Here is a 15,160-nt window from a genome sequence, read left to right on the forward strand (position 1 = left end):
AGCCATGAGGCATTTCATGTCTACCTGAGAGAGCTCAGAGGATCCTGGTTTAACAACTTATCCAAAAGATGGCACTATTGACAATGAAATGCTTCCTCAGTCTGGAGCATGTCTAGATTTTTGTGCTCAAGCATCTTGATGGGGTCTTAAGCATTGAAGGCACACACTGTGGTTTTTCCCCTGGGCTGGGGAATCAAGAACTAAAGAACACAAACTTAAGGTGAAAGGAGAGAGATTTCATAGGAAACGGGGTCACATCTTTCACCCAGAGGGTGGTTGGTATATGCAATGAGCTGCCAGAGGAAGTGGTTGGGGCAAATTTAGTAATAGCATTTAAAAGGCACTTGGGCAGGTACATGGACATGAAAGGTATAGAACAGAGGTTCCCAACCTTTTTCAAGCCATAGATCAATACTTTAAGCAAGGGACCCACAGACCCCAGGTTGGGAACTCACGGTTTAGAGGGATATAGGCCAACTGGGAAAACAGTCGTCCCAACAAACCACTTATTTTGTTGCTGCTGTCGCTAGTGTATCCTGTGAACATGGTGGGTATGTTACTGTATGTTGGCACTGTGATGTGTTGCAAAACTTGAGGCCTGTCCCCAGCACAGCCTTAGGTTGTGTTGGTTGTTCACTGTATTTCACTCTAAGTTTCGAGGTACAAGTGGTAAAGAAACAAATCTGAATTTGAACATGACTAGATTATCTGGGAATCTTGGTCAGTATGAACCAGTTGGGCTGAAGGGCCTCTTCCATGCCGAATGACACCATGATTCTAATTGTTAAGAAAGACAGAATGGGTAAATAAGAAAGAATTAGTTATTTGTCACTTTTAAAATTTCTAAGTTGACCATGTATTGAAAATGAGATCAGGCAATTTAAATTGCTGCCATCTGCAGCCAGATAAATGTAGTGGCAGCTATCATATTGCTAAAAGGTACCTGAATCCTTAATCACCAGATCTAGCAATCTGCTGCAGGTTCTATGGACAACTGATGTGCAAACTCATTGTATTCTTCAAAGCAGTGAAGAATCTATGAGAGTGTGAGGTGGCACTTGCACAAAATGAATAGCATATCACTGCCAATCCCCTCTGGTCATTGAATATGAATGTTCATTTGCATAATAGCTTTGTGTGCTCACAGTCACATTGCTATTTTGCCAAGTAGATTGGAGAAAAGTACCAGCACTGGTCACATATTAAGGTCTGCTTGTTAACATAGACCAGGTACAGAGCAACCATGCACAAACAGCCCACAAACCAACTGTGACAGCATTTTTCTTGCGTTTTGCTTGCAGTGGCAAGTTTCACACACTTACCACCCATCAAGAATTTTCTCTTGGAATGCATTACTAATTTTATTTTGGCCTCCCCCACAAATAGAGGCATCTTCTCTTCATCTATGCTGTTGTACTCCTTTATAACTTTGAGGCATAGATGATGTAATACACAATTGGGTACGTTGGCCAGGGTATGCCAGTCACACGGTCAACACCCGATTCCCGAAATAGGCATGTTGGTCCCACGTCAGTCACGAGAAGGGCTTGACAGGGGATAGAGGAAATGGTTGAGGAACATACGAAAAGCAAACTCAATTTTGCCACTCCTGTGAGTGGAGATGGAGCAATTGGGATGGTTTCAGGAATATGCAGAGACTTTGAGAAGGTGGAAGGAGTGAAACATATCACATTCCACCCATCTGCCCAGTTGTCCACTATTTGCCTCATCTGCAGAAGGGTCTATGATTCCCTCATTAAGGTGGTTAATGAGACCTGAATCCACAACACTAGATTGCAAGTCGGTCATCCTCAAACATTAAGGCATATTTAAGAAGAAATTTAACATTTTCTCTTTTTTCAGACTATTGTTAAAGGGTTTAAACTTCAGTACATTCCTTGGCTTTTGCAGCCTTGTTAATATGTGGGCTCAGTTTGGGTATATGCATTCCTTTGCAACACACACAAAATGCTGGAGGAAATCAGCAGCATGCATTCCTTCCCTCTAGGAGTCAGTTTAGACACTTACTTTCCAAACAGCGTACCAAATGTGCAATCCTCCTATTGAAAGCAATCCCTCACACTCAGCAAATCAAAGATTACTTTTCCATTTATAGTTGATAATGCAAAAACAAAATGCTATAATCCAAATAGGAAATGAAACAAACTACTCAGCAGATCAGGCAGCATCTACGCAGAGGAAACCATGATTATTGCTTCAGATCAATATTTCAGTAGTGCCTGATCGGCTGAGGAATTCTAATATTTTCTTTTTTCTTTTGGATTTATCAATGCACTTAGCCACAGTCTTCCTTGGAATTAATTATCTTGGTGTTTCTGCAAACTTGTACATTTAATCTCCAAGTCCTGAGTAAAATTGTGAATGATAGTATTCCCAGCAATAACCCAAGTGACATATTACTTAATACACAAAAGCATTCATCACTTTTCCCTATTTTATAGCCAGCTTGCTAACCCATTTCCTTTAATTTATTAGAAATACTTTAAGATAAAAGTCAATAATTCTTGTAATAAAATGATTTAAGTGAAACACTGAAGGATGCTACACATCATCTTCCTTTCCATCCATGAAAAGGGAGCTTATATTTCCATCCTTCCATTCAACCAAGATCTGTCCAGGTTTTGGTGACATCTTTGGAGTTGGAGTCTGTGCCACTGCGTTCAAGGGAACAAAGGTCTGCTTGGTCTGTAACATCTGGTCTGTCTCAGTGATATTGTCAACTTCAACCCCATACTGGATCATTGCCTTCTTGATCGAGTCTGTGTCCATTTTGTTCTTGTCCTGTGCTTCATTCAGTGCCTTAAGTTTACGCCGTCTACAATAGGAAAAGGATAAGAGAGGCTGGTGAATAATGGTCGAAACACATACCAGAAAAATGAGAAAGTCTTCTCCTGTTCACAGGTCCAAAATGAATGATCTTCCATTTTCTCCCCACTGTCTAATGAAACGAGATCACTCTCTAGGTTCCTCTCAGAAAGCTTCTTAGAATCAACTGACCAAATTGCTAGAGATGTTAAAGGAAACTAAGGCTCCTCAGCCTGGTCAGAGAGAGGTTGAAAGTGGGACTTGTAAAGATAGAAAAGATGGTTGTATTTTATAAATACTTTTGAGCCAGTCAGCGGCTTCATGGTGTAGACCTAGCTGAACTGGTGAAAGGGAAGATTAGGTTAAATATCAGGAAGAACTAATTAACAAAAAGGGTGACAATTCTTCAGATGCTTTTCATGAGAAAGTGAAATTGCCAAGGCTGCAGCTGTAGGTTGATCTCTACTTCCACTCAATGAGGAAATGTCTTCCCTTTAGACTCATTCAGGAGTCCCCCAGAGGATATGATGGAAAGAGGAAACTTTCTTGAATTCTGAGTGGGTGAGTTACCATGGTCTAAGTACTCACCCCCTTTTTTAAAACCTGTGTCAGAATCACTCACTAGGCGATAACCCATCGTCTTCATATCATTGTGTTATAATTGCCATTCCAAGTTCGCTAAAGGTACTTCAACCCAAAATACTTCAATCCTCCCAACCTTATTTTTAAAAACATGTTTTTTGAAACTACCCTTACTTTTGCAATAAAAGTCAATTTGCAGATCTTGTACTTCGAACTAATTTCTGCCTCTTTCTGTGATTTCATTTTATGTTGCCCTGCTCCATATAACTGTTTGCTTTACCCCAATTGATCTATACATTTAAAAATAGAAAAATGTCTCATCATGCTTCATAGAAAAATGAAATATTTTGAGCATCTTCAAAGGAAATTGCAGACACTAAGTCAGGAATGAACTCAGAACTCTGTGTTCCTGAGTCATTGGCTCTACTGGCTATGTCACCACACTGCCTCCTGTTGAATAGGATGCTGGTATTACCATCAGCCTGGTTCCACCTTGGTCCTGTGGAAGGATCTCAACAGATGCAGCCTGACCTCCAGATTGTAGTAGGCTGCAGCGTCAGCCTTAGTTATTGATTGGGGAGAGATGGTCCAATTCTTCCCCCTGTTCTGTTTCCCATTACTGGAGGACACCAGACCTCAGGCAATGCATCAGGAACTGGGCAGAATTTCAGCCAGTATCTGATACTGCTAAGCAACATTGCTAAGGCGTGGCTTCCTTATTAAAGAAATATCTTTCCACTTACTGAACAGATCCTAAAATAGCCTTAACTTATGAATTACTCAAGGCAGCCTTCTCTTCACACCTCTGACAGCCATTGTAGCTTTTACTATTTCGACTTGATGTGTTTACTAATTTTGCCCTTTCCCCAAATCCTTAAAGTATCTATTAAAACAGTTATTACATCTGTTTATACATCTTTAATATCTTTTTGTATATATATGGAAGGCTCTGATATCAACATTTTAAACTAATGGTGAGGGGGAAGAGAATTAGAATCAAGTTTCTTATCATGAATTTATTAGTTCATGACATTCATTACATTGTGGCAGCAGTACAGTGCAATATATAAAATACACTAGAAGTTACAGTAAATATGAAAAAATAAACAAGTAGTGCATACTTAATGAATGAAATAAATAAATTGGGAAGTTTACTGGTGAACTTGATTAATGCAAAGTTGTGGCACTTCTCTAGTCTAAATAGGATTCCTAATGAAATACACTCTATGTATGACAGATTTAACTGTGATTTGTTGCAGAGGGAAGACATAGGAGGAAATTTTTGCCAACTATCAGAAAAGACCAAAGAAAGCAGTGAGATCAAACTTACTTGTTAGCCCTGTGGCTTAACACCAGGATGAGGAATGCCAGAAACAGTGTGACAAGTGCAAGTGCCAATATAGCATAGTTCCAGTTAGTAGCTGTAAGGAATAAGAGGAATTTCAATCCGTGTAAACAAATACAACTGTGATCTAGAATCATTAGTTGTTGGGTGTGGTGCTGATCAGCACGTTTATCCAGCCACAAACCCATATTCTCTCTCATGAACCTGCTATCATTTCTAAGATTATCAAGCTGGATTCCCACACAATGGATTTGCTGAGACCCATGCATCTTATATTACTAATGATATATGCAACAGTATTTGAAATCAAAGAGGTAAGGAGCTGAATCTATCTGACTGATAGTTTGTGTTGCCCTAGTCGACATGCTGAGCCAACTGTGAAGACCCAGTACAATCTGGAGATCAGACACTCATGCATCTGACATTTGTGCTATCACTCACCATTAAATCCGATGGTGAAGCACCGTTGAGCTGGAACAAATGGGTCCGGATGCACTTCGCATCTGGCCCCTCTGATGCATGTCAAGGAGGACAGGCATACAAATGTAGATCCCATTTACTTGAGAGGGATCATTCGGAAAAAGTAGATGTAAGAAGTGTTTTGAAGACTTTTTTGTTAAATTTACATTGTTAATATCCAAAACTGTTTTAGTTATGTTTTACTTAAATTTTAATTAGTTAAAATATTTTTTATTATCTATCTCAATGGGAGCAGATTTTAAATCTCTCTTGCTATCAGACAAGAAGAATCAATTGGAGCAGAATGAATAACAGTACAACCATTGAAGCAAAAGTATAAATGAGATGACTGTGGAGGTGTCCTAATTAAAATGTGCTTTTAAAAAAGCTTTCTTACATTGATTGGCAGGATGAGGCTACCAGTGAACTGAGTCCAGCTCACTGCTTAGAGTCTGTTCCAATGACTTAGCTGCTGAAGTTCAGCTCTGCACACGTAGAGAAGCCCTGATCATTTAACTGCTGAGGCAGAGCTTCTGAGTAGTGGACCAGCAACAGCATGATCCTACCCAGAGGTTTTACGAATACAAAAGGGCATATGCTTCAACAAATCCCTTACTTTTATAGAAGCCCAACTACCTGACAGAAAAAGAAAATGTCGGAAATATTCAGCAAGTCAGGCAGCATCTGTGGAGAGAGAAACAGAGTTAATATTTTAGGTCAATGACCTTTTGTCAGAATGGAAAGCCATTGACCTAAAACATTTTGATATATTTTTTGAAGTTATCTCTGTTCTTCTCTCTCTTCAGATGCTGACTGACCTGCAAAGTATCTCAATTTTTAAAATAGCTTTGATCTCAGATTTCCAGCACCTGCAGATTCTTTTTTTTTAAACTTTTAAGATACCTGTTACAGTAAACCAGTAATTATACTGTCGTATTAGCAATATGAGGCTTGCACTGATAATTTTAGAGAAAGAAACCACTACTATAAATGGTGCCTTCAAAACAGGGCCTGAAAACAGCCCGACACCACTTTCTCAGGGCAGCAAGGAGAATAAACACTAGCCTAGTGAACAGCAGCCCCTCTTTAGAGAACAAATAACATTCTAACAATCTAATTTCAGGTGAGATACCTCCACAGCCCAGCCACCTCAATTATACATCCTCTTGGAAGGTTAATTTAGGCAACTCATTCCTCCCCCCCCCCCCCCCCCCATGCACAGTCCTGATGCAGAATCTTCACCTAAAACATCATCTCTTTCCAGCAGTTTATTGTTTGTTTCTGCATCTGTTGTCATTGTGTCTCCAACTCATTCTCCCTTGATTGAGTTATGCTGTCAATTATAGAGACACAAGGGACTGCAGATGCCAGAATCTGGAGCAACAAACAATCTGCCGGAGGAACTCAGCAGGTCGAGTGTCATTTTTGGGAGGAAAGGGACTGCTGACATTTCGGTCTGAAATCCTGTATCTGCTGCTCTACCAGTATTATGCCTGACAGCGGACCTTCTGCAAACTGTCCACGCTCTTGGGCAAAAGGAAACAGCAACTGCTGTCACCCATTGCAAAAGAGGAAATGTCCTTAAAGTGAATGGCAGGCCTCTGGAACAGATCGAGCTAAAGATTCCACAGTACAAACTGTTGGAACCAGTTCTGCTGCTGGGCAAAGAGGAAATTGCTGATGCCAACATCAGAGTTCACGTGGTTTACGTAGTTGAGATCTATGCTATCTAGCAACCCATTTCTAAAGCATTGGTGGCTTGCTACCAGAAGTATGTAAATTAAGCCTCCAAGAAGGAGATGCAGGCCATCCTCATACGGTACCTCAGGACTCCACAGGTAGCTCATCCTCGTCATTGCGAGGGCAAGAAATTCAGTGGACCTGCTACCTGTGCACATTACCACAAATCTTACAGTGACAATGTTATATTATTATTTGAGGCAAATAAATGTCTAACTGTCAAAAAAAAAAACACAAATGGAACTTTGGGTCTGATGCAGTGTTTCAACCTGAATGTTGATAATTCTTTCCATCACCACCAGCCCACCTCCCACTCGACTGCTGAGTTCCTTCAGCGAATTATTCATTGTATCCTCAGTTATAGTTTTTTTAAACATACAGTCTTCCCCATTTCTCAACTCAAAAATCTTGCAGGTTTTAATTAACAGTCATATACAGAGAATAATTGTGCGTCAAACCTTCCATGAAAGTGTGAAACTTCTAAATGAAATGGAAGTGCTTTGCTTATTTTGGTCTGAATAGATCAGCAAGCAGCAGGCAGATGGGACAGTTCTGCAGAAAATATTATTGGGAGGTTGCTTGGAACCCTCTAAAATACCATTGATCACTCATTAGGGAAACCTTCCTGAATCTAACTAGCGTGAACAAAAGGCGACTAACTGCTAGGCCCTACAAAGGATTGTAGGGACTGCTGAGAGCATCGGTTGGGGGGGGGGGGGGGGTAATCTCTCTTCTACCCATGCCAGATATTTACCAGGAGCACTCTGTATGCAGGGGATCTTCGTACTGTCAAGAATCCCTCTTCTCCAGCCCACAATTTCTTTGATTCCTCTATCAGGCAGGAGGTGTCGTAGCATTAGAACAAGATAGATAGATAGATAGATAGATAGATACTTTATTCATCCCCATGGGGAAATTCAACATTTTTTCCAATGTCCCATACACTTGTTGTAGCAAAAACTCATTACATACAATACTTAACTCAGTAATAATATATGCATCTAAATCACTAACTCAAAAAGCATTAATAATAGCTTTAAAAAAAAAGTTCTTAAGTCCTGGCAGTTGAATTGTAAAGCCTAATGGCATTGGGGAGTATTGACCTCTTCATCCTGTCTGAGGAGCATTGCATCGACAGTAACCTGTCGCTGAAACTGCTTCTCTGTCTCTGGATGGTGCTATGTAGAGGATGTTCAGGGTTTTCCATAATTGACCGTAGCCTACTCAGCGCCCTTCGCTCAGCTACCGATGTTAAACTCTCCAGTACTTTGCCCACGACAGAGCCCGCCTTCCTTATCAGCTTATTAAGACGTGAGGCGTCCTTCTTCTTAATGCTTCCTCCCCAACACGCCACCACAAAGAAGAGGGCGCTCTCAACAACTGACCTATAGAACATCTTCAGCATCTCACTGCAGACATTGAATGACGCCAGCCTTCTAAGGAAGTACAGTCGACTCTGTGCCTTCCTGCACAAGGCATCTGTGTTGGCAGTCCAGTCTAGCTTCTCGTCCAACTGTACTCCCAGATACTTGTAGGTCTTAACCTGCTCCACACATTCTCCATTAATGATCACTGGCTCCATATGAGGCCTAGATCTCCTAAAGTCCACCACCATCTCCTTGGTCTTGGTGACATTGAGACGCAGGTAGTTTGAGTTGCACCATATCACAAAGTCCTGTATCAGTTTCCTATACTCCTCCTCCTGTCCATTCCTGACACACCCCACTATGGCCGTGTCATCAGCGAACTTCTGCACATGGCAGGACTCCGAGTTATATTGGAAGTCAGATGTGTACAGGGTGAACAGGACCGGAGAGAGTACGGTTCCCTGTGGCGCTCCTGTGCTGCTGACCACTGTGTCAGACCTACAGTCTCCCAACCGCACATACTGAGGTCTATCTGTCAAGTAGTCCACTATCCAATCCACCATGTGAGAGTCTACTCCCATCTCCGTTAGTTTGTGCTTTAAGATCTTGGGCTGGATGGTGTTAAAGGCACTAGAGAAGTCAAGGAATGTAATCCTCACAGCACAACTGACCCCATCTAGGTGAGAGAGTGATTTGTGCAGCAAATACGTGATAGCATCCTCCACTCCCACCTTCTCCTTATACGCAAACTGAAGCGGATCCCGGGCGTGCCTGGTTTGTGGCCTCAAATTCTGTATTATCAGCCGCTCCATGGTCTTCATCACGTGCGACGTCAAGGCAACAGGTCTGAAGTCATTCAACTCCTTTGGTTGTGGTTTCTTCGGTACCGGGACAATACAAGATGTTTTCCACTGTCTGGGTACTCTTCTCTGATCTAGACTCATGTTGAAGATGCGCTGTAGTGGTTCTCCCAGTACAGTCGCACAGGCCCTCAGTAATCGTGGGGAAACTCCATCCGGTCCAGCCGCCTTGCTGGTACAGATCTTCCTCAGTTGACCTTCCACCTGTGCAGCCGTAAACCTGGGCGTGGGCCAGGTCTCCTGTGAGTGGATATTTTCCTGTGAGGGAAGTAAGCCTGGTGTGGAGTTCTGCAGTGAGGGTGAGATTGTGCTGTCGAACCTATTGAAGAAGTTGTTCAGCTGGTTCGCTTTCTCCACATCTCCACTTATGTTTGCCCCCCGCTTTGCACCACATCCGGTGATGATCTTCATCCCATCCCACACCTCCTTCATGCTTTTTTCCTGCAGCTTTTGTTCTAACTTTCTCCTATACTGCTCCTTTGCCCCCCTTATCTGTACTCTGAGTTCCTTCTGAACTCTTTTAAGCTCCAACCGATCACCATCTTTAAAGGCCCTCTTCTTCTGGTTTAGGAGGCCTTTGATGTGACTAGTGATCCAGGGCTTATTATTGGGATAGCAGCGAACAGTTCTAACAGGGACTTATGATGGAGAACAGCTCACGGCCCCCCAGACTGAGAGATTACTGAACTCCCTGCCACAACCCAAATGTCCTCACGTATAAAGCACCAATAGTGTTATACTGTTTTTTAAAAAACTTGTGTTGTAAATGCACTTTATGCTAAATGCAAGTCTTCTAGAATACATAATATTTTTCGTAAATATACTTGTGGTAATATTACCTGATGTGTTGCATGAGTCGTATATACTGTGGCCTAGAGAGATGTTTCGCTTGGCGGTATACATGTATACGATTGAATGGCAATAGAGCCAAACTTGAAGGTGGCAATCAACATCTCAACCAACTTTGATCAATGATAACAAAAAGTGTGGAGTTCTGCCTTCTAAAACTTATGGTATTAGATTGAAGAAACTGGGATTGTTCTCCTTCAACGGAGATCTCTGCCACAGATCTCCATGGGCTTATATAGAGTAGGTGGGTGGAAAAAGAAACTGTCCCTACTCTTAAATGGTTCACGTACTGGGAAGCACAGGTTCAAATTCCGTCTAAGGAGAAACCTTAAAGAAAAATGCAGGAAGCAGTTATGACCTTTAATTCAACACTTTTAGAGATGGTGAAAGCAGAATCAATTCAGTACATTCAAAGGGGAATTGGAAAGGTACTGGAGAAAGGATAACTTAAGGAATCACAAGAAAAGTGTGGTGGAATGAGACTGATGTCTCAGTCTGAGACTCAGTCACTCAAGTGGCTGCCATAATGCTTCAATGTTTCTAGGACAGGAAATGCTGGAAGTGTAAAGAGGTCAACAATTCTGATGAAGGGTTTTAATATTTTCATTTTCCATGGAAATGTTGAATTGCTGGCTGAGGTTTTGTTTCTATCATCTGTTGAAGCCTTCTCACTGATTCTCCCTGTGGAAAGTCTGTCAGTCATTGAGCTTTACAGCCCAGAAACAGGCCCTGCAGCCTCCCACATTTATGACCACCTACAGCAATCCCATATGCCCATATTAGGTCCATAAGCTTTCTTTGCTTTGCCTGCTTAAACATCTCTTAAACACAGTGACTGTAGCTGATTCTACCAGCTCCTCTGGCATTAAGATCCAAATATCAATCACCCTTTGCAAATAACAATTCTTCTCCGATTCATTTTAAATCTCCCTAACTTTCACTTTAGCTTATGCACTCCTGATTTCAATGTCCTTACCATGGGAAAATGATAAGAACCTAAATAATGGGAGCAGGAGTAGTCCATCAGGCCCATCGAGCCTGCTCCGCCATTTAATAAGCTCATGGCTGACCTGGCCATGGACTCATCTCCACCTACCTGCCTTTTCCCCAGAACCCTCAATTCCCCTACTATGCAAAAACCTATCCAACCTTGTCTTAAATATGTTTAATGATATCTTCACTATCTCTGCCACATCTCTATTTCATAAAGGGACATTACACTCCTGTAGAGAAGCACCCTTAGCAGAATAGCTCCTGCATTTTAAGCACAGATTAAATATTTAATTTGGAAATGGGAGAGGCGATGCTAGGTTGTGGTGAGAATGGGAATGGGGAGACTGCTGAGCATGCACGTATTATGAACTTGCCTCTTTTCAATTCCTGAAGAAAAATTGTGAGTACAAATTCCTTAATTTAGAATTCTTTTCTGTTAGCTGGGGCAACTGTATTGGTTTGCTGATCTGAAGATTAACCAATGTACATTTGTCCAAGTTTATCCAGGAACTTGTTTGCAGAGACCCATTTTCACTGATCCACAACCATCTGAACAGCTGATTCTGTGTTGTCCCCAGCTGTGGCCATTCCCGACATTAAAAACTACAAACGATAAAGTTAATTTAAAGAATATTCTCTCCAGGAAATCCAGTCAATTACTTTTACAGCTGACCTTGAAAGGCCTGAGGCACAATAAATGTAACATTATTATGCCATTGTAGGCCTTTTGATATGGAAGTCCTGACAACACAATCATACATTTTTGAAAGTAAACAGATTACAGAAACTAATTTCAAGTACACTTACAATCCTCTGTTGGATATGGTAATTTTTGTTCTAAGGTAGTTCTTTCTTCTTGAGTCTTATTCTGACTCTCAGCGCCAATTCTTTCATGGGTTTTCTTCACTGTTGCTGATGTTACCTGTGGGTTGTCTTTTCAGTGAAATGAGATACAAGAAAATATATGTTAGGATTTCATATTTATAAAAGCCACAACCTGATCTGTTACAAACCAGGTAAATTCTTGTGTTGGTGCACAGGGTGACCTCCTGCATCTGAGTTAGAAGGTTGTGCATTCAGGAAACTAGAATACAAAACCTATGCTGACAATACAGAGCAGTACTGAAGAGGGCAGCAGTAGAACTTCCATGCTCAGATGAGAAGTTAAACCATCATTTGATTGCCTTCGCCAAATAAAAGCCTCCGTTGTGCTACTTGAAAAGAGATTCATGTTGGAGTCCTGACCAATTTTTGTCATCAAGTCATACAGCATGGAATGACTTTGGCTCAGCTTGATCACGCTAACCAAGATGGCTGTCGATGCGAATCCCATTTGGCCTGTAACACTTTAAATACCCTCTAATTCATGGAATGTCTTTTAAACGGTTCCTCAAACAATGTGACTGAAATAGATTACCTGATTATTATCACACTGAGGTCTTGCCATTCGCAAATTAGCATTGGTTTTTCTTGTTAATTAAATAATTTGCGAATAGAAATACCTCTGTGATAATAATCAGTTAATATGTTCTTGTTTGGTGAAAACTTAACAGGATGCATAAATAAATGCTGATATTCATAGTCCAAAACTATTTTTAAATAGATTATCGGGAAATACCTAAGAGGACTATTTGCCAGCAACAAGAATGAACATCTTCTGGAGTAGAGCTAGAAGAGGTGAAGTGAAGGAGAGAAAATGGAAGGGAAAACCAGTGTGGGTCTGGAATTTGTCTCGGCTTTTGTATGTTGCTTTACAACTTTGAAGCACATCCTGCTTACAGGCAGAGTTAGGGAGCAATGTATTTACCATTAACTGAAGACTGAGTTTCAGTTCACCTGTTTTTATTTGGTCTACACATTGTTGTTAAAACTATTGAGATGAAACAGCTCTCCATCAGAATCTGACTTGCTTGTGACTGGCTGCAGAAAATCAATATTTTGAATGAAAGGTAACCAGATGTTTAGGTTACATTATTCCAGGCAACAATTACATATGCTAGGGAGCTTGGGAGTATTAATAGTCCAAATTACCTCCTACTCTTTACAAATATGTTTTGAGATGTTCTGCTTCTGAATTTCTTCAGATTTACAAAAGGAATGGTTTAATAAAACTTGCTGAATCAGAAAATGCTACTAAATCAACTTTTAAAAAGCTGCAGACTCATTGCTTTGAGCATGACGCAAGGTTAAATCACATCTGCTTTTAATCAATGCACCAAGTGAGTAATCAGCTGGTTACACTGTGGGCAGAGCCACAAACAGCACTTGAATTTAATTAAAAATGCTGAGAAATAGTTATCAGATCCGGCCTCACCCTTGAAGGAGAAATGTTCTGAAGGTTAGTCATTAACCTGAAAGGTTAACTGTGTCTCTCTGCACAAATGTTACCTGATCTGATAAGTATTTCTAGCACCTTATGTTTTCATTTCTGATTTCCGGTATCTCAAGCAGTTCATTTCCATAACAGATTTGAGTTTCTGTGTAGCCCAAGGTCCACGTCTGCTTTCTTGTTCTTACCCTGAAGTTGCTTCTCGCAGATGCTGGTGTTGTTCGTTGACCTCCATTTGGATTTTTTACTTTTCTCTTTGGAAATCAGCACTGCTCCCCCATCACTGGTCAGAAAACGAGTCGTATTCATGTGGATGAGCAAGCGGTTCCGGCAACTCCACATGAGGTTTGTCCCATTTTCACAAGCTGCAGTCTGAACGATGAAAGTCTCATTCACCGAAAGACATCTTTTGGCCCCTTGATTGTAAAGCCTGTCTTGTCTCCACGTCCAGTCCTGGAGATGAGTGCCAGGGTTGCATTTCTCGGTCAGCACAAGGCTGCTTCCCAAAGAAGCTTCTAAGCACTGATCATTAGCACTCATTATTATAAAGACGTCACCTCCTGCAAATATTCCGAGAAAACATCAAAGATCCTGCTATCTTTACAATGGAAATTGCACAATTTGAGAGATAATTTAAGCATAGGAAGATTCCTTAAATAAAACTCTAGGGAGCAAGCATGACAGATATGTTGATGTGTTTCCTTTGCACAAATCTCAATTGAGAGGACATACAGTATTGTGCAAAAGTTTCAGGCACACGTGAAAAAAAATCTGTCAGCAAAGACAGTTTAAAAATAATTTTAAAATTCTAAATATCAAAAGAATTACTATAAAGAGCAGTAAACAGGAAAAAAGACTGAATCAAATCAATATTTGTCCTTTAAAACTGCATCAATTCTTTTAGAAACTCTGTCATCCCATTTTACAAGAAAATCAGCTGGTAGCTTGTTCCAAGTATTTTGGAGAACTTGCCGCAGTTCTTCTGCAAACTTTGGCTGTCTCACTTGCTTCTGTCTCTCCAGGCAGTCCCAAACAGCCTCAATGATGTTGAACTGGGACCCATCTGAAATATTAAAGAATCTTGGGTACTTGAGATTTTTGCACAGTTCTGTAATTAAAAGATAGTAGAGTGGTTGTTTAAAGCTGAAGTCCTTAAGAATGACATCTCTTGGATGGACAATTCCTGGAATTCTTTGTCCCGGAGGGTTTTGAAGATTGGATCGCTGGTGGTGTTAAAACCACAAGATAACCACAAGATTTAGGTCTTAATGATCAATAGTTCTGAAAACCTCTAGTAAATCTTAATCCAAGTCATAGCTTCCCTCTATGCTATAAGAAAATTGAGGGATATTATGTAACCCATCATGTCTACATCGACACACAGAGTAATCTCATTTCCATCCTAGCCTAGAATTCCACTCCAAGAACTAGGATATTGGACATTGGAGGATGCCAGAATTGGTTATCAGTCATTTCTATTTAAGGACATTCAGGTCTCACTTTCAATCGCTTATCATTTGAAGTATATTCTATATTTCATTTTTGGACATTTTTGCAACTAGTTAAATCCACTGATTGTTGTAGCTAGAGTCAGCTATTCATTGCAAACATCGATAATGAAGGATCCTTGGTAACTAGAATAGAACAACACCTAAAACTGACCAAAGTGTGGCAAGTCAGCGAATCCTGTTGTAGGAGGAAACAGATTTACTTTATTTTATCCAACATTGGGCAATACCTCAGCATAATAACTATTTCAGATATACTTGGTGGAGAAATTCATCTCTGGCTTATTGCCCATGGATGTTGG

General features: G+C 40.7%; 1 protein-coding gene and 1 pseudogene across 3 annotated transcripts in view; one reads left to right on the forward strand and one right to left on the reverse strand.

The window, feature by feature from the left end:
- Positions 1-1,823: 1,823 nt before the first annotated feature.
- The window catches only part of LOC140718903 (organic solute transporter subunit beta), a 29,193-nt gene continuing 15,856 nt past the window's right edge, over positions 1,824-15,160 (reverse strand). For all 3 annotated transcript variants that reach the window (XM_073033185.1, XM_073033188.1, XM_073033189.1), the window contains exons 3-6: positions 13,539-13,910; positions 11,829-11,954; positions 4,739-4,829; positions 1,824-2,836 (exon numbers count right to left, since the gene is read on the reverse strand). In XM_073033185.1, coding sequence (XP_072889286.1) covers positions 2,563-2,836; positions 4,739-4,829; positions 11,829-11,954; positions 13,539-13,910 — 863 coding nt within the window. In that variant the 3' untranslated portion in view covers positions 1,824-2,562. The remainder of the gene's footprint in view (positions 2,837-4,738; positions 4,830-11,828; positions 11,955-13,538; positions 13,911-15,160) is intronic.
- On the forward strand, positions 6,702-11,637 carry LOC140718655 (small ribosomal subunit protein uS9-like; annotated as a pseudogene).

Source organism: Hemitrygon akajei, chromosome 30, assembly GCF_048418815.1.
Source record: "Hemitrygon akajei chromosome 30, sHemAka1.3, whole genome shotgun sequence".
NCBI classification, from domain to species: domain Eukaryota; kingdom Metazoa; phylum Chordata; class Chondrichthyes; order Myliobatiformes; family Dasyatidae; genus Hemitrygon; species Hemitrygon akajei.